Source organism: Erinaceus europaeus, chromosome 12 (assembly GCF_950295315.1).
Source record: "Erinaceus europaeus chromosome 12, mEriEur2.1, whole genome shotgun sequence".
Lineage (NCBI taxonomy): Eukaryota > Metazoa > Chordata > Mammalia > Eulipotyphla > Erinaceidae > Erinaceus > Erinaceus europaeus.
Genome location: NC_080173.1, coordinates 25,746,838 through 25,766,404, shown reverse-complemented (window position 1 = coordinate 25,766,404; position 19,567 = coordinate 25,746,838). Strand labels below are relative to the sequence as shown.

The following is a 19,567-nucleotide window of genomic DNA, read 5'->3' as shown; positions in this document are numbered from 1 at the left end:
GTCACAAGATACTTTAACACTAATGAATCTTTTGTGTCTGATAACCTTGTGTGGGTGAAACTTAAAAAGTGATTTTTTATTCATTGCTTACATGATTTAAACTTCATAATCACCCCATGAAACAGGTACAAATACCCTTAGTAGCATGTTCATTTTCTTAGCTGGGAAAAGGGAAGCTCAAGGAAATCTAGGATTTTGTCCATTTTTACAGAGTTAATGACTATGTCAAACCCAAATCCCAATCTTTTAACTCCATACCCAAGCCTTTGTCAATATCTCTGATGACTTCCTATTCCTGTTTCTCCCTTTAGGCAAAGAAATACATGGGAAAAGAAACACTCTGAAGTGTTTTACCTGTTATGTAATTTCAAACTTCACTAAAGATAAGCTTGTAGATTTCAATACATCTGGGTTATAAATTTGACTAAACATGATTGCTGGCTAAAGACCTCCATCCCTTATAAAGTAGATTCTGTATGTTTCTCTTCAAATCGGAGGAGACCCTGGCTGTTTTGAACAGTATAATATGGTAGAAGTGACACTGTGCTGCCATAATTCTCAAGAAGTCATTATGTGTCGTTAAACAACAATATATTGGGAGGAAATGTTTTACTTGTGTAATGTAGTTTGTTTTTAAAGAATTAGTAACTTTAAAAATAAGAATATTTAATGTAATTCCAACTTTTTTTTTCTTTTCTTTTCTTTTTTTTTTTTTTTTTAGCACAGAACTCTTGTTTCCAATGTGGCAATAATTTGATGGAGTCAAGTTGTAAACACATCCCAAATCATTAGTTAATGTTGATGATTGTATTCATTGTCCCACATAGTCCTCTTTAGTCATTAATTTTACCTTCCTGACACTTAAGAGAATTTGCTTTAGGATAGAGTCTCAAGGGAGTCGGGTGGTAGTGCAGTGGATTAAGTACAGGTGGCATGAAGCATAAGGACCAGTGTAAGGCTAGAGTCTCACTAAGCAAAACAAAATGAGTAAGTAATTTATTAAAACAGTTTAGCATCTAAATAAGCAAACTGGACTTAAATAATACTTAAGCACCATACCTGGATCAATGGCTTCCCCGTCAAATTCAGTTTTATACACGATGGTTTCCTTTTAAAAAACACAAAAATGTAATAAAGTCATCTTGATAAACTTAGTTTTGAAAACTATTGAGCACTTTGAGTAGATGGCTTCTTGTAAGTTACTTAATCTTTTTCATCTATAGGATGTATATAGCCTAGGATCCAAAAATTCCCTGCTATTCTTACACACCCCTTGCCCCAGTACCATTCCCCTCATCAGCCTTTTCTACTGCTGTAAAGTTCCCCATAGGAGATGCCAAGATTTGAATTGTATTCCCTTGATATTCATATGATGAAACCCTATGACCCAGTGATCTCAGAATGTGTGTTTGGGAATAGGACGTGTACAGAAGTCATTAAGGTAAACTGAGGTCATATAGATAAGTCATTATGTCTGGTGTCATTAGAACAGAACATCAGAACACAAGACAACACAAATCAAGTGATTAACATGTTAAAGACACAGGAAGAAAGCAGCCACCTCTGAGCCTCTAAGGCAGCCACCTCTAAGGAGAGAGACCTCCAAAAACACCAAATAATTTCTGTTGTTTAAATTCAACCCCATGTGCATGTGCACACATATTTGTGGTGTTTTATTATAGCAGCCAGACTTAAGTAATACAGGAGATTAGCTGGCTTCAGTTCCTAAGGGTAGAAGTATTGACAGGACACTGAGAGAGAACTGGTCCAGAAATCAATGTCATCCCTGGTCAGCCAGGACTCATAGGAATGTTTTTGATATATAAAGCAGGGGGAGGAGAGAGACGGGGGGGGAGAGAGAGAGAGAGGAAGAGAGAGAGAGAGTAAAATTTTTCTTTCTTGCTATTTTTCAGGTTTATTCTTTCTGAAACCAGCATTGCCCTTGTATATTTTTGTGTGGATCACTTAATCAATCAGTAAGTCAACTTCAAGGTTTATATACTGCAGGATATAGATTTCTACACTCCAGGTATGTAGATTACTTAGATTTCTTTTTTTAATAACATTTATTTATTTATTTATTCCCTTTTGTTGCCCTTGTTTTATTGTAGTTACTGATGTCGTCATTGTTGGATAGGACACAAAGAAATGGAGAGAGGAGGGGAAAACAGAGGGGGGAGAGAAAGATAGACACCTGCAGACCTGCTTCACTGCTTGTGAAGCGACCCCCCTGCAGCTGGGGAGCCAGAGGCTCGAACCGAACCGAGATCCTTACACCGGTCCTTTGAGCTTCCTGTGCTTAACCTGCTGCGCTACCATCCAACTCCTGATTACTTAGATTTCTAAGAAACTTTAGGGCTGGCGAACTTATGTAGTTTTAATGTGTTTTCAAATATAGATATTATTTTTAAGTAATGGGATATAATTCTGGGTTTTGTCTAGCGTGGTTTGCTGATTGCAAATATGGTAATTGAGACAAAATATTCTGTTTCCTCCCTACTATGCCTGGGTAGATTTAAATTTGTATGGAAGAACTTCTCATGTAGTAACAATGATTGCATAAAATACAGTAATCGGGCCCCTTTGTTCTACTGGAGAAGGTTTGCAAAATGTACTTCCTGTTAGTACTTCTAGTTTTTTTATTTCTGTTTCCAGTGAGTCTTTTCCTTTTGCTTTCTATTCCCTGTTCAAGTGAGTAAATAAAACAAGTGTCTGATTGTGTTTTAAAAGTACAAATAAATAAATAAGCATCTAATTACTAAAATCTATATCTTACCTGAAATATACTTTATTTCTCTGTATGGAAAGAAAATTTGATGAAATATCAGCTTCATTATGCTAAAACACAACAAAAACAGCTTTCAGCACACAACTAATATCGCATTTCTTCTACTTCCTTTAAAAATGTATGGAGAATAATAAACTGGTCTCATTAACCATCATCACCAACCCCTTTACTGAATTTTAAATCCTCTCTACTTGGTTAATAGAAATTCATATCAACTGTATTTTTAAAACCAAGGGATTCTATACATTAAAAGAAAAACATTTTGGGATGGTGAAGAAACCAGGTTCATTTTATGTCTATTTTGAGCCTTCCGTCCAATGTCACATATATTCAAAACAAGTATGACAAGAGTACCCCTAAGTTTAGCCTACTTTCTGGCAGCTGTCAAACCCCTACCTGTGAACTGCTCACATCAAAATAATATGTGAGGTTGTTTGGTTTTTGGAATTATTTAAAACCTTCTCACAAAATATCTGTTTCAGAGTTTCTAAGGTAAAACCCACAAATGTATCTATGCAGTCTTTTCAAAGAGAGCTCCCCATCTGTTTCTGAGTTTTAGTAGGTCTGAAGTAATGGTGAAAGGGACTATTGGATTTCACTTCCCAAGTATTTTTCTATGCTTCTCCTTAGCAAATATAGGCTGGACCCTCAGAATAAGATTACCAAACACCAACAATTTCAACCCTTTCTATCAAAAATGTTGAAAGAAAAAAATCACATACTTGGGTTTGGGTTTGGAGACTTTCTTGACCTCTTTCTGACAGCACTCCATAGTGGTTCTATATTGCCAAAAAAGGTAGCAGACCCAGGAAAGCAACCCAGCAAAGAAAACAGCCATCAGAGTGAAGATGAAAGGAATGTAACAGTCACTGGATTTGTATGTGTTGACAGCTGTGTATATGATGGTCAGACCTTTTCTTTGCTGGAAAATAATATTTCAAAGCAAGCAAAGCATTAATTTATGTTTTGAGAGAGCACCTATTTATACGTAGTAGCACTGGTAAAGAGCTGTGGAAGATTGATTCAGATATATATATTAACACCACAGGAGATGCTAAGAAATGCCCAAGCCTAGAAAAGACACCAATTTAAGGTTCTGAAAACTTGAATGGCATGCAATGACTACTCTGTGAACTTCAACAAAATGATTTCTCCTTTTGCCCTTAGTTTCCTCATATACAAAATCAAAGGGCTGAACTAAATAAATACATGAAATCTGAGGTTCTTTTAGACATGTCTGCCTCTTTTTCCTACTTTATTTAAGATTAACCCTTTAGTAAAGCTTAAAAGAAGCATGCATTCTGGAGAACAAAATATTCTAGTGAAAATATATAGCATTCTTGTGAAGCATTCTATTTAGGTAATTCAGAATCCATTCTGGACTTTTGCAGAAGCTTTGCATAACTATTTTTGGAAAAAAAAAACATTGAGGCATTTACTAAACTTCAAAGGATTAACTATTGAATGAAATGACTAATATGTGGCATGTAGTACTGAGCCTACCATATGGCAAGTACCCATTACTATGAACAAGAGAATGACCATTAGAGACTAATCTTTTAAAGTATTCACTGACTGAGATTTTTAACAGATAGAACTGATTAACTGATGGGCCTTTCTAGTAGTGGCAAAACTTTCAAATCATCCAGATGTAATCTATTCCTTGGGAATCTATTGATACTATGTTCCACCCACAAGTATCATGTACTCTCTCTTATTCACACAGTGTATACTGGCAGATGCACACTCCAAAATGTAATCTGATAGATGGATGGGGTAATATCCAAGAAGAAAGATATATTGGTGAAGGTGGTGCCCTGACCAAACTTTTTTTTTTGGGGGGGGGAGTTTGGAAGAATATGCTTCCTGTTATTTAATTTATTTATTTAAGAAAGGAGATATTAACAAAACCGTAGGATAGGAAGGGTACAACTCCACACAATTCCCACCACCCAGTCTCCATATCCCATCCCTTCCCCTGATAGCTTTTCCATTCTCTATCCCTCTGGGAGCATGGACCCAGGGTCATTGTGTATTGCAAAAGGTGGAAGGTCTGGCTTCTGTAATTGCTTCCCCACTGAACATGGGTGTTGACTCTGACCAAACTTTTAAGACTTTCTAAATAGAAACTGAATTTATCGGGGGTCAGGCGGTGGCGCAGTGGGTTAAGCGCACGTGGCGCAAAGCACAGGGACCAGAGTAAGGATCCCGGTTCGAGCCCCCGGCTCCCCACCTGAAGGGGAGTCGCTTCATGGGCGGTGAAGCAGGTCTGCAGGTGTCTATCTTTCTCTCTCCCTCTCTCTCTGTCTTCCCCTCCTCTCTCCATTTCTCTCGGTCCTATCCAACAACAAAGCAACGTCAACAATGGCAATAATAACCACAACGAGGCTGCAACAACTAGGGCAACAAAAAAGGGGGAAAAATGGCCTCCAGGAGCGGTGGATTCATGGTGCAGGCACCGAGCCCAGCAATAACCCTGGAGGAAAAAAAAAAAAAAAAGAAACTGAATTTATCATAGAATATATCCCCCTGCACCACCCACCCACCCAACACATGCACTAGACACAAGTAAATCCCATAACTTTTTACTTCAGAGTTTGTGGTTGGAGGAGGTGGCATATTGGCCCTTGTCACATAAATATCTATAATAGCTGTGCCTGTCTTAGGCTTGGTGGCTTTGCCATATTTCAGGTTCTCATCCATTATATGCACCACAAGATGGTACTGCCTCTGTGGTTCAGCTCCAGATTCAAAGTTAAAAGGATTCTTCACAATTAATTTTGGAGTGTTTGAACCGCGAGTTGGGTCAAATCCAAAATGGTGATTCTCATTTCCTTTAAAAGGGATAATTAAGAAATTATAATGATTTTAGGTTATATTGAAAAGTTTTCTCAGACTACCAAATTTGGTTTAGAAACATAGAAGGCATACTGCCAGGAGCCATTTCTCTGCTTTATAGATGATAAGCTTTGAGATAACGGAACCCCTCAAGACAAATGTTAATTCCCCCCTGGGCAGGCCATTTCCCCTTAGGTAAACCATTTATCAGTAATCAAGTGAGTCAAAACAAGTGAGTCAACACACAGTTTGGTTCCTGCCATTTGTTGCAAGGAACATTCCTCTTTGAAGATTGCTCCCCCTTCCCCTCCTCCAGCACTTCCCCCTCCTTCCCCAAAGCCTTATAATGCCTGTGTTCACAATAAAATTTAGAGCTTGATCAGAAACTTGTCTTGCTCTCGTTCTTCATGTCTCTTGTCCCTATCATTTCAGGTCTCATTGGGTTCCTAGCCCCTGCTCACCGCCCTGCTGGCCGGGGCATTCTGGCGCCTGAGCGTGGGGCAAAGAAGCCTTCTGGACCTAGAAACTCCGCTGATTGAGGGGGTAGGCCTACCCAAATTCACTGAGTCACCGCGGCCGAGGGAGTAACGCAAAGACTCGCAGAGATCGCCACGGAGATACCCGACCGTGAGTCGCATCTGGGGGAGAGTGTCACAGCGGCTGAGGTAAGCAAAACCATGGAACATGAATTCAGCAAACTATTTATTCATTAAAGGACTCAAGGAGTCACTCAAGACACGAAGAAATAGGGTTAAAAAAAAAAAGAAAGAAAGAATTAAAGAAGTTTTTAGATTATATTGGAAATATTTGCCCCTGGTTCCCCCAGGAAGGCACTATAGATGAGAAACGTTGGAGGAGAATTGGTGACTGTCTTAACGATCACTATCAGTCTTTTGGTCCTGAACGTGTACCTGATTCTGCCTTTTGTTACTGGAATTTAATTAATGATATCTTAAAAATCTATAATAATCACCCTGATATTAAAAACCTTATTACAGAGGGTGAAAAGGTCCTCCGGCAACTTTCTAGTCCGCCGTCCAGGACAAAGTCCCCATCCCCATGCCCTTCTGTGATTATTGATCTTGATCCCCCAGTACCCCAGTCAAAATAAAAGCCTCCCAGCACCCATTGAAAGTAAAAGCCCTGTTCCCCTCCCTACAGGTTCCACCTCACTGACTAAAGTTCCCTTCATTGACCCTCCTATTGCTAATTCACATGAGAATGAAACCCAGCATTCTTTCCCAGGCCTCTATCCAGTTTTACAAAACCCTCCCTCTCCTGAAGCACTTCCCGCAGAGAATGAGGCTTTGCTAGAAAAAGAGGCTGCCAGATACTACAATCCCGATTGGTATCCTCCTCCCTTTAATCCCCCTCCCTATATCCATGCTCCCACTCTCCAGCCTGACCCTCTCCTTGACAATCCCTCTGTCAGGTGGGCACGCTCAGGAGCACTTCCAGGAATTTCCACCCTCCACAAGGTCCTTGCTGACCGGAGAGAGCAGCTTCAATTAATGAAAGAAATAGCTGCAGTTACAGAAGAGCTTACATTTTTAGCCTCACCAAAAAACCTAAACCCAATCCCTAAAACTAAAACTAAAACTAAACCATCCAAATCAAACCCGGTTTTGGCTTTCCCTGTTACTCGGAGCCAGGCTCAAACTGGCTAGCCCTAACCCCTATGCTCTTCCTTGTCCAGACTGCCTCCCTACACCACTGCCCCTCCGTTTTGTGCTCCGGTCCTTGACTTGGCCAATAATACTGATTAGACCACTTTATTTAAAACTGTAAAATGTACCTTAGCCCAGAAAAAAAATTTCAAAAATTTTTCTCTGCGTGGCGGCTGTAAACTAAGCCCGCCTGTTCTGCCCGCACAGCCAATCATGGCACAGAGCCCCTGCTCCACAGATTGGCAAATTCAGTCAGTCAATCATTCCCCTAAGCCACAAAGGCCCCTCCTTGGGGGGGGGGGGGTAGTGAGTCTGTGAGTTAAGAATCCAAAAACCAAAAGCGGTTTTTCAAAGGGAAAATTTTCCTTTCACCAAGAATGTATGTTTTAAGTCTGTGCTAACCTTGTTTTCATTAATGTGTGTTAACCCCTAAGTAACTAAAGTTTGTTTTAAGTTTTAAATAAGATTTAGTTAAGCTAAATGTGGTTTTAAAGATCCAGACTCATAGAGTTGGCACACCTTTACCAGAGTAAAATATAAGACAATTTCGTCCTTCTGATAGCTAATATCAGCATCAATTCATTAGTTAAAAAGATTTTCTGAGATATCTAGGCATGGTAAAATGCCTCTGCAGTCTCTCTCACTCTTGTGAAAATTGTAGATATTGCCAGCACCTCAATATCAGCTGCCACTGTTTGTTAATTTAATTCCATGCTTGAACTGACTTTCTAATAACCCAGTCAGTGTAGAGCAGTGGCCTTGCCAGGAAAAAAAAAATGGGGTTAAACATATTCCTGGCCTGATAAAAAAAAATCTTTATTCAACAGATGTGATTCAACAAAATTATTTAGTGTAAAATGGTCATCTAAAAGAAATGTTAACAGTAAAAATTTATTTTAACATTTCAGCTATGAGGTTTATCTTAGCTTTTTAAGTTACCTATCCAAATCAAAGTGAAAGATCAATTAAGTTGTGTACCCACCTTTGTTCATAGCTGCCCTAAGGGTGTGATAGCTTTGTGATAAACAAAGATCCTAACAAACAAAGTTTAACATTTTACTTAAAATTGTTTAAGTGATTTCAAAAAAAAAAAAAAGCTTTTAAAATACTTTCTCAACTAAACAGGCAAAACTGGCTTGGGTTAGTAAAAGATAACACAATGGTTATGTTAATTATTTACATGCCAGAGGCTCTTGCGCTGGTTTTCCTCTTTATATCTTTCTGCTTTTAAAAATTATCCGGTTTGTTTTAAGACACTGCCAGAGGTTTATTCTTGATAAATTAAGGTAATACATTGTGTTTTTGGTCTGATAGAAGATTTGTTTTGGCAAATCCTGATTTAACAAAATTAATATTTTGAATATTTAAACTATGAGGTTTTATTTTAGCCTTTTAAGTTGCCATATTAAAGTTCTAAAGAACAAAATCTATTTATATCTATGCTTACTCATGATAGCCTTGTGATGAGTAAAGATCTTAGTAAACTAAAGGTATAATAGTGTGCTTAAACTGTCTAATCAGTTTAAAATAATGCTAAAAAATGGTAAATATTTTATCATGTCAACACATTAGGTATTGACTTTCTATAACATATTGGTATATTCTAATAAAGAGCCTTCTAAAATCATAGAAAAAACCTCAAGTCAATTCTAACCATTAGATCATCAATTAACTTGGTACAAGTTCTCTCCCTAAGTAAATAATTATAGGTACATCTGCACATGAAGAACTGACTGCTCATATGGTAAGATTTAAAACTAAACATTTTTAATTTTTTATTTATGGGTGTGTGATGACTCCTAAAGTCACTCATATCCTAAAATTTTTTATCATTTTTTTACAAGCCTCTTAAAATTATAACGCTTGACCTGCTATAGTGAGAACACTTTACTGGCTCCTACATTATTTAATTAAGATCTTGCTATTCAGACTTTTAAGATTAATCTCCATTGATAAAAGCCAATGCTCTCTGACAGATTGATGTAATTCACCTGCCCATGTTTAGTAAACAAAAAAAAAAAAAAACCTTTTTTCTCAGTTGATATTTTTTCTAAATTTATGTGGGCTACAGCTCAAACAAGAAAAACTAAAACCCTTAAGCTTAATTAATAATAAAAAAAGGAAGGGTAATGCACCCTCCAGTATTCAGTTGGCTAAAGTGTCAATGAAGTACATACTAAATCTTTTTAATATTTACAAAAATTCAAATTGTCCATTTATTATATCTCATTGACAAAGCCACCCACTTTTCCAGTCACAGAGACATATTTCCTTTTTCTCTTTTTTCAACACTGGATGTCCATGTTTGTTTTCCTTTATTATGGTGGATGACATTGCTCTTGCAAAATCCACAGAGTCCCTGTTGGCAAGTCCTTACCACAAAGGACGCCATGGCAGTATATACTCCAGCTAACCTCACCAGCTTATCCAAGTCTTCTCTTTCTGCTGACCTACCACTGCTGACTTCATCTTTGCATGCTTATTGACTGCTCACTTTTCTCAAAATATTCCTCAATGTTCAAGGAACCTCACCTTGACTTCTAATGTGTATGCACCTCCTCTGTGTTTTGGTAAACACCATCCTATATTTTCATGTCAATTCTTCTCTACCTGGTCCTTGCCTCCTAGTTTTGCTTGTTCCACAGCTGACCAGAAGAAGAAAATTTCATCAGTTGGCGCTGACCAGAAGACCAGATGTGCTGTGTTTCTTCCCCTGGACATCACATCCACTGACTGCTTCCCTTAGACTTGCTGGTGGCACGCTAGGACACTCTATATATTCCTCCCATGAATTTTTTGACAAATTACAACAGGTTATAGACTCCACCACAAATAGTCTTGAGTCACTACAGAGCCCCTTATGAGACCCTTATTAGTCTTTTGTTAATGATTACCTTAAGGCCCTTTATTTTTAATAAGATTACTGATTTTATAAAACGGCAGATTGACTCTTTGGCATCAAAACCTTTGCAAATACATTATCACAGACTTGATTTGGCTGACAGAGGCCTGGCTGAACCTGAGGATGACAGACCCCCTTTTCGGATGGCATAAAACTCAGAATTATGCATCAAGACATCCAACCTTGGCAGGGCAAGGACACCAGTAAGGGATGTAAGGCAAAGCACTGCAGGGGGAGGACCCTATTGTCCGCCTCTGAGTCCCCCGTGAAGCAAACCTGATTTGCATGGAGGTTGGTGTCAGCAACAAAAATTGTTTCCCTAGAAACTGTGGCTCTGCCTCCCCTCCCCAAAAAGACACCAAGAGCCTTATAAGATGCGGGAAGGTTGGTTTTGCACCCACCCCGCGGGAGGATTCAGGTCAATACTTCCCTCCTCTGGTTAAGCCCACCAAACCTGCTGTCAGGGTCTCTGCTCCTCACCCACATTGCCTGCCTCAATTTTAAAATTATAACAAAGGGAGGATATGCCAGGAGCCATTTCTCTGCTTTATAGATGATAAGCTTTGAGACAACGGAACCCCTCAAGACAAATGTTAATTCCCCCCTGGGCAGGCCATTTCCCCTTAGGTAAACCATTTATCAGTAATCAAGTGAGTCAAAACAAGTGAGTCAACACACAGTTTGGTTCCTGCCATTTGTTGCAAGGAACATTCCTCTTTGAAGATTGCTCCCCCTTCCCCTCCTCCAGCACTTCCCCCTCCTTCCCCAAAGCCTTATAATGCCTGTGTTCACAATAAAATTTAGAGCTTGATCAGAAACTTGTCTTGCTCTCGTTCTTCATGTCTCTTGTCCCTATCATTTCAGGTCTCATTGGGTTCCTAGCCCCTGCTCACCGCCCTGCTGGCCGGGGCAGCATACATAAAATTCCTATTGAATTCCTTTATCTATATAAGACTGAGGATGGTAATGAATAAATTTAAATGGTTAAGAAAAAATGGTTTTAAAGGTTAAGATCTTGAATTGTAGCCCCATATATTCATGATATTATCAAACCCATCTGCATAATTTCTTCCCCTTCCTTTTTCTCCCACTCTTAACAATTTTATTTCTACTTCCAATTTAATTTATATCAGTATAAAACAGACAGTCAGATCACAACTATCTCCTAAGGTCCTAGTAAGTTACAAGTGCTCTCAATAGCCCTGGAGACACTGTTGTAAACAAGATACAAATGGGCCATACACTCAGAGGTTTTTTTGGTTTTTTTTCTCTTTTTTATTATTTTTTAAATTTTTTATTTAAGAAAGGATTAGTGAACAAAAACATAAGGTAGGAGGGGTACAACTCCACACAATTCCCACCACCCAATCCCCATAACCCACCCCCTCCCATGGTAGCTTTCCCATTCTCTAGCCCTCTGGGAGCATGGACCCAGGGTCGTTGAGGGTTGCAAAAGGTAGAAGGTCTGGCTTCTGTAATTGCTTCCCCGCTGAACATGGGCGTTGACTTTTTTCTCTTTTTTAATCTACTAAGAGAAGCAGCCTGAGCTAGTCTTTATAAATAGTTGGCAATGTGTCTATATTTATGGATGGTCATACTGTCATTCTTCCAGGTACATGACAAGACAAGTGTGATCCTTTATTTTAAATAGATTTCTTTGTGGGGTCAGATGGTAGCATATTAGGTTGAGCATGCACATTACTATGTGCAAGGACCTGAGTTCCATTTCACTCCCCACCTGCAGTGGGAGCACTGCTCATTGTCAAATATTACTGAAATCACTGATAGGTCCACCACCGGGGGGATTAGACTGGACATGTGGAAATGAATAGACTCCCTTTAAAAAATGTAATGTCATAGATGTAAAATACTTTAACTTTTAGAACCATAGATATTTATAAAGGTATATTATTGTTGAAGATAAGATATAACTTCTGTCAGAGTGACACATGCTCATGATTAAAAGAAAAAAATAAAAGTATCTACCAGAAACCATCTCAAAGACCACTTCAAAATCTTTTGAATCTCTGTCATGGCAGTTTAGTTTGAAGCCGTTGACGCTTGTTCCAGCAACAACATCGTCAAAAATGACTGCCTTATATACAAAGGGTGTGCAGATAGGTGCCTCATCATTCTCATCTTCAGTGTCAACAGTGACCTATCAGCAATGAAGGAGGAAAATGAAGTGGCCATGTCATGTGGATATTTATACATAAAATTAGAAATAAATATCTAGGTAGAGACAGACCATTTGGAACTCTTAAGTCAAAGTCTAAGAGTGTTTGAGCTTGAAGAAGTGTTGGTGCAGATTTGGAATCTGACTGTCGATCATATAATCAGTTTGGCTTATTATTTTTGAGTCAACTATGACATTCAATGTGGCCATTAGTGAGAGCTCAGGCTCATTAAAAGGGTCTCTAGAAAGCTCTGAAGTTATGTAAATGATAAAGAAAGGGAGACTGGAATATGATGCCTTTAAAAATCATAATCTTGTAATTAAATCTTAGATTTGTATGCATACTAGTAAACATCCTGAATTTGCTTCTTCCTTTATTTTATTTAAAATTTTTTTATTTTTATGAATTTGATAGAGACAGCAAGAAAATCAAGAGGGAAGGGAAAGTTAAAGAGGAAGAGAGATACCAGCAGCATAACTTCACAGATTTTGCAAAGTTTTCCCCCTGCAGGTAGGGACCAGGGAACATGATAATTAGTGTGTGCTCAGCCAGGTGTATCAGCCCCTAGCCCCTGCTTCCTGTTTCATAATGTAGAGATCATCTTTGCACTATTCTCTTTTTTTTTTTTTAATTTTTTATTTAAGAAAGGATTAGTGAACAAAAGCATAAGGTAGAAGGGGTACAACTCCACACAATTCTCAACACCCAATCCCCATAACCCACCCACTCCCATGGTAGCTTTCCCATTCTCTATCCCTCTGGGAGCATGGACCCAGGGTCGTTGAGGGTTGCAGAAGGTAGAAGGTCTGGCTTCTGTAATTGCTTCCCCGCTGAACATGGGCGTTGACTGGTCGGTCCATACCCCCAGTCTGCCTCTCTCTTTCCCTAGTAGGGTGTGACTCTGGGGAAGCTGAGTTCCAGGACACATTGGTGGGGTCTTCAATCCAGGGAAGCCTAGCCAGCATCCTGGTGGCATCTGGAACCTGGTGATTGAAAAGAGAGTTAACATATGAAGCCAAACAATTTGTTGAGCAATCATGGATCCCAAGCTTGGAATAGTGGAGAGGAAGTGTTAGGGAGGTACTCACTGCAAACTCTAGTGTAGTCCTGCTTTCAGGTATATATTTTGCAGTAGTTTATGGATACGTGTGCACATAAGCTCTCTCTCACAGAAACTGGTGTATATCTAGGTTATGGGACTTTGTTGGAAAGTGAACTACCTGAGATGAAATTAGAGTGTACTATTAAAGGAAAGGTCTCACCCGAGTAATGAAGCTGAAGGGTTGTCATTCCACACGTGAAGTCTCTGGATACATTCTGAGGTGAAGCATGTTGAGGTAGCAATCGTTGCTTTGGTAAGATTGTGATCGGCAGATGCAATGTTATTTGGTTTGGATTGGGAGATGCATATGGGAAAGTGGGCCCTATCCAAGGGTTCCAGGACTGGGGGAAGTAGGGGCTCTATAGTGAAGATGTGAGGTTCCTGCTGTCTTAGGGTTCAAAAAGACAATCAATAGTTAATATTATCATGACATTATTTGTTAATTGGGTTAACTTTGAAAAGTCCCTTTGTTATGGTTTGCTGGACAGTATATCTTGTATATAGCTGTGCTATTGGAAGCTTCTAATCTACTTGGTCTAGGCTTTTGAGAGAGTCCGCATATCAAATACACAGCCTATATATTAAAAAGATTCAGTTTGTCTTTTGAGAAACTTTGAGACATACAATTGATTTCCCCCTCTCATATTAATTAGCTACTGATTTATATATCTACATTTTGCTAGGAGTGTACATAAACACCATTCCCACCACCAAAGGACTGTGACCCATCCCTCCCGCCCACTCCCACCCCCCACTGCACTATTCTCTTAATATAAATTTGTTGGTACCAGTATGATTGCTTCAATGTATTTTCTGGCCTTAATTAAGAGCTGATACCAACCTTTTCTTAATTAAAGTACCATAAACCGGAAAATGTGATTTACATGGGAAAAGATCAAAATATCAAGAATTTTAAAATGTCAGTGATCAAATACCAGTCAGCCCAGAAAGGTTATCTGCCCACCTCTTAGATGAGTAATAACTTTCTCAACAACATTTGAAAATATCTGGTGTGCTGATATTTGCAACTATTACCTTTTTTAAAGATGTTTTCAGTAAAATTTTAAAAAACAGTTAAATTCTTGTGGACTAATTCATTGTTTAATACTTCTTCTATATTGAACATATCTATCTGTTCTACTTAATATGTGAGGTTCTCTAATAGCTTTAGAAGTATGTGATAAAATGGGAAAGGCACAGAATTTAGAATCATAACTCAGACATTTTAAAGCATTGTGCTGTCTACTTGCCAGATTTTTTTATTTAATTCAAGAAAGAGCCTTATTTTCTTCACATATAAAAAACAAATCTGCCCTAATATTATTGGGAGGATTAATTCATCAATTCAGTGATTTAGACCCAGAAGACACAGTGGTAAACCAAACCAACTCCTTGCCCTATTAAAATGCTGTCTAACAGAAGTCGAGAAGGAGGATAAGGAACTAACAGACAAACAAATATGTATATTAGGTAATATCAAATAATTGGTGCTCTGCCAATTAAGGAAATAGCAACTGATGGCACTGTTTTAGTAGAATATTAAGAGAAGGTATTTATTTTTTGCCTCCCATTTTCCCTCTATATTTGATATACACCCTCATAGAAGTATATATATATATAAACTTTTAGAAATATATGTATCCATGGCCAGCCCTGCTCTCCACTTGTAGGGAAGTGAAGCAGGTCTGCAAGTGTCTATCTCTCTCTCCCCCTCTCTGTCTTCCCTTCCTCTCAGCTACTCTCTGCCCCATCCCAAAACAGCAAAAGCAACAAAATGGGGGTAAAATGGCTTCCAGAACCCTGGAAGAAAAATATATATATATAGTATTATATCATCACATAATAGGTAGTAATTGGTTTTTTGATTTGATTTCCATAAATGGCATTGTCCTATAATTCTTACCTGTTTCTTACTTTTGTCACACAGTACTATATTTTCTTGTTATTTCCCTCTTTCTCTTTCCCTCTCCCCTCTCAATTTCTCTCTGTCCTATCAAATAAAAATAGAAAATAAAATGGACAAATGGCCACCAGGAGCAATGGATTCTGGAGTATTGGCATCAAGCCCTAGTGATAACCCTGGTGGCAAAAAAAAAAAAAAAAAAAAAAAATGCAGGGGTGGGAGGGGGAATCCAGTTTGCCAGTAACAGTATAGCCAAGGTCTTAGCTGTAAATGGGTGAGAAGGTTTCAGAGTTTTGGAAGTAGAAACAACAATATTTGCTGATGGATTCAAGAGATAATTTAGAGAGCATGATAGTTATTAAATGCCCATAGTTGATCCTAACTCCTTCTAGCTAGGTATATTTGGAAAAAATGTGTAAGGTCTAATTCCAGAAAATCAAATTATTCCAACTATAAAAAAAAGTAAAGATAATCACTTAATTGGATGGGATTGAAGACTAAATGATACATCACTGGGTTCTTCCTTTTTATTATATTTATTTACTTTTTTAAAAAAAAGTAGAGACATAAATTGTGAGGAAAGGGTGAGATAGAGAGGGAGAGACACCAGTTCCATTGCTCATGAAGCTTCCCCCCAGCAGGTAGGGACCTGGGACTTGAAAGCAGGTCTTTGTGTATGGTAACAAGCACTTTATTAGGCCTGCCACTACCCAGTCCCTCACTAGGTTCTTAAGAAAGGGTAGGTGATGATGATGGTGGGGGTAAGAATAATTCATAAACTTTGAACAAAAAAGATCGGGTATCTCCCTTTCCTAAATTAGAGAGTCCTCTTTATCTATACCACCAATTTACTTGCTATGTATGTAATCTTTTCATATGCTAAAGTATTAGGTTCCCTAAAGATATTTGTAACCCAGGGTGCTGTGCAGAGTGAACACTCAGTAATTATTTTTAAAAGCAAGAGAAATGAGCAAGTTCCTGTGTCATTGTCAGATTTTTTTTAACTTTTGATAATAGTCACTTGAACTTTTTTTTTTAAATCTGTTTTCCCTCTCCTCATTTGTAATAAATGATTAATAATTGTGGTGTCATTCTATACTATCTTGGGAGTTTCTAAATCTCTACAGGAACAACTGCCAAAGGTTTCTAGTTGTAAAGAGCCCTGTCACAGTTATCTTCCTGAGACAAGTAAGTCATGATGCAATCCCATCTGCATGGCTGCAGTTCAGCACCTGTGGAAGTCATTCTAATTACTGATGTGACTGGGCCTGACATTTTCTTCACAATGACACACTCAGGAAACCTAATCACTACAATAGGAGCAAGCCCCGGGGGCTCAGTACAGTAGGAGGAGATGTACAGTAAATCATTGCCAGATGGGACCTTAAAATTCTTCATTACTACTGCCTCTTCTCCAATTAAAAAAAAAAAAAAGCCTTACAGTCATGATTAGCACACAACACAAAGCGATACAGCAATATTCACTCCTGATGTTGCTAAAATCATCTTAAGGTGTCCTCTTTCCCCCACCATGATATCAATACAATGGATAGTACACATCACCTCTTTATGAAAGGTAGACAAGATTTGACTGCAGTTCAACATATTTTATAAGCAAATGTAGGTAAGTGTTCTAAAGTGTGTGCCTCAGTCTCCTTATCCACATAATGCCCATGAAGACTCTGTTGCCTACCTTGAGGTATATAGATGAAAGGGAACTACCTTAACATATACATTGCTCCTAACAGCCCTGGGAGTATAATGCAGGATTTCTTTTTCAGAATGCACAAAAGCCGCAGATTTAATACTTAGTGTCACATATACCAGAATGAGCCAGTACCCTAGCATCATTCTCTACTTGTATGAAATAAATATTTTTAAATTCTCATTCTAACTCTAAGACAAAGTTGTGGCAGGGGTCGCACATGTGGTTGAACACTCATGAGCACCATGAACAGTGATCCAGGTTCAAACCTTTGGGCCCCATCTGCAGGCGGGAAGCTTCACAAGTGAAGCAGTGCAGCTACAGGTATCTATTTTGTTCTTACCCTACCTTTATCCCCTTCCATTCTCAATTTTCTCAGTGTCCTATCAAATAAAAGAAGGGGGGAAGAAAATTTCTTTTAAAAGAAGACATAGTTGTGGTAATCTCCATTTAACAGGTAAGAACTTGAAGACACTCTGGATTTATGGTCATTTAACTAACAGTGGCAGAGACAGAATATGAACCTAGTTCAGTTTGACTCTTTTTTCATATTTTATTTATTGATTAATGAGAAGCATAAGAGGAGAGAGAAAGAGCCAGACATCACTCTGGTACATGTGCTGCTGGGGATTGAACTCAAGACCTCATGCTTGAGAGTCCGGTGCTTTATCCACTGTGCCACCTCCTGACCCATTCAGTTTGACTCTTAACACTCATTGGCTGTCTGCTACATAAATGTAGTTCCCTATAAAGACCTAGAAGATTTCTCTCTTAATACAGTGAGTATATCATTAGCCAGCTATGTGGAGAATGGCACATACAAGAATGGACCATTTTATCTTGGTAAAAATTCTCAGAACTTGTCTTCAAACTTCTAGTGAATGACCTTAGTCATCTAAAACCATCCAGAAAAAGGAACCTAGAATACTGAAGAGAAAATAATGTGAAGATCTGCATTTAGCCATCTCAGCTACTTACTTGTGGCCCAATTATTTATCCCGTTCCAATTTTCTCATAGTAAAATAAGAAGTTGAATCTACCCAATCATTCAAAATTGACAGTGTTATAATTGCTCATCTAGACCCTTCTCCTTAAATATCGAAAAGGTATTAAATCATGATTAAGGATACAGAGAAACTCTCGATATATTCAAAAAGTTTTACCTTCAAAATATAAAATAAGAAATATTCTTTATTATTAGTTTATTAATTGCCAAATAGACAATTGGTTCTCATTGAATATTTTTACTGATTTTTTTCCAAAATCATCTATGTAAAGCCATACTTTGATTGCAATTGATGAATGAAGATAATTTTAATATAAATGTTAGTTGATATTTTCCTTGTTAGAAAGTAAACTGACTGACTTGGGAGGCTATACAGTGGCTACAATAATACACTTGTAAGTATAAGGCCACAAATTCAATCCCCAGCATTGCAAATCACAAAGTGATACTCTGGTTGTCTCTCTCTCTCTCTCTTTCTCTCTCTCCCTCTCTTTCTCTCTCTCTGTCTCTGTCTCTCTCTGTCTCTTTCTCTCTCATTAATAAAAAAATTTTAAGTGAAAGGGTGGGTGGTGGCTCCTTTATAGAGCAAACATGTTACCATGTGCATGCACCCAGCTTCAAGTCCTTGGTCTCCACCTGAAGGTGTGAAGCTTCACAAGCAGTGAGGCAGTGCTACAGCTATCTCACCTCTGTTTCTCCCTTCCTTTCTCCCCTTTTCTCTCCTCTGTCTGCCTCTCTGACTCTCACCCTGTATTTAAAAAAAAAAAAAAAAAAAAGGCCACCAGCAATGGTGGAAACATGTAAGCACCCAGCCCTAGCAATAATCTTGATAGCCAAAAATTGCTAAGTGAAAAGTGGCTATTACCTTTTATTCATCTCAGTTGGATATTTGTATAGTTTGTATTATAAAAAGGAATTTTGTATATTAGAGTAATAAGCCCAAACTAGCAATTCAGAAAACTATCAGTTTCAGAGTTTCACTAATTCATCAACTATGGTAATAATTTCTTATTTAATATTACTTTTATTTTTATTGGATAGGGACAGAAAGAAATCAATAAGGAAAGGGGAGATAGAGAGGGGTAGAGAAAGAAAGACACCTGCAATACTACTTCACTAATTGTTAAGATTCCCCCCTGCAAGTGGGGGCCGGAGGCTTGAACCTGAATCCTTGTGCATGGTAATAATATGTGTGCTAAGCTGGGTGTGCCACTGCACAGTCCTAGGAATGATTTCTGAATCAGATCATAGGTTTTGATTGCTAGGAAAATATTTCCATAATTTTCATTGACTCACAATGAAACAAAAGATTCTCAAATTTAATCTACATTAACATTTAAGTCTAAATTATAAATAATCAAATCCTTATACATAGTATTTGCTTATTACCATGGCATGAGTACACTGTTGCCAGATTTAAGCAATTAATGAAATGACACAGAGGTGGAAAGAAAGGTGCAGTAGCCCATAATCATTTCT

General features: G+C 38.2%; 1 protein-coding gene across 1 annotated transcript in view; it reads right to left on the bottom strand.

Moving 5' to 3' along the window:
• Positions 1-1,009: 1,009 nt before the first annotated feature.
• LOC132541794 (cadherin-related family member 3-like) overlaps positions 1,010-19,567 on the bottom strand; it is a 105,709-nt gene continuing 87,151 nt past the window's right edge. The window contains 4 exon segments of the mRNA XM_060202492.1: positions 1,010-1,108; positions 3,507-3,710; positions 5,378-5,622; positions 12,182-12,353. Coding sequence (XP_060058475.1) covers positions 1,010-1,108; positions 3,507-3,710; positions 5,378-5,622; positions 12,182-12,353 — 720 coding nt within the window.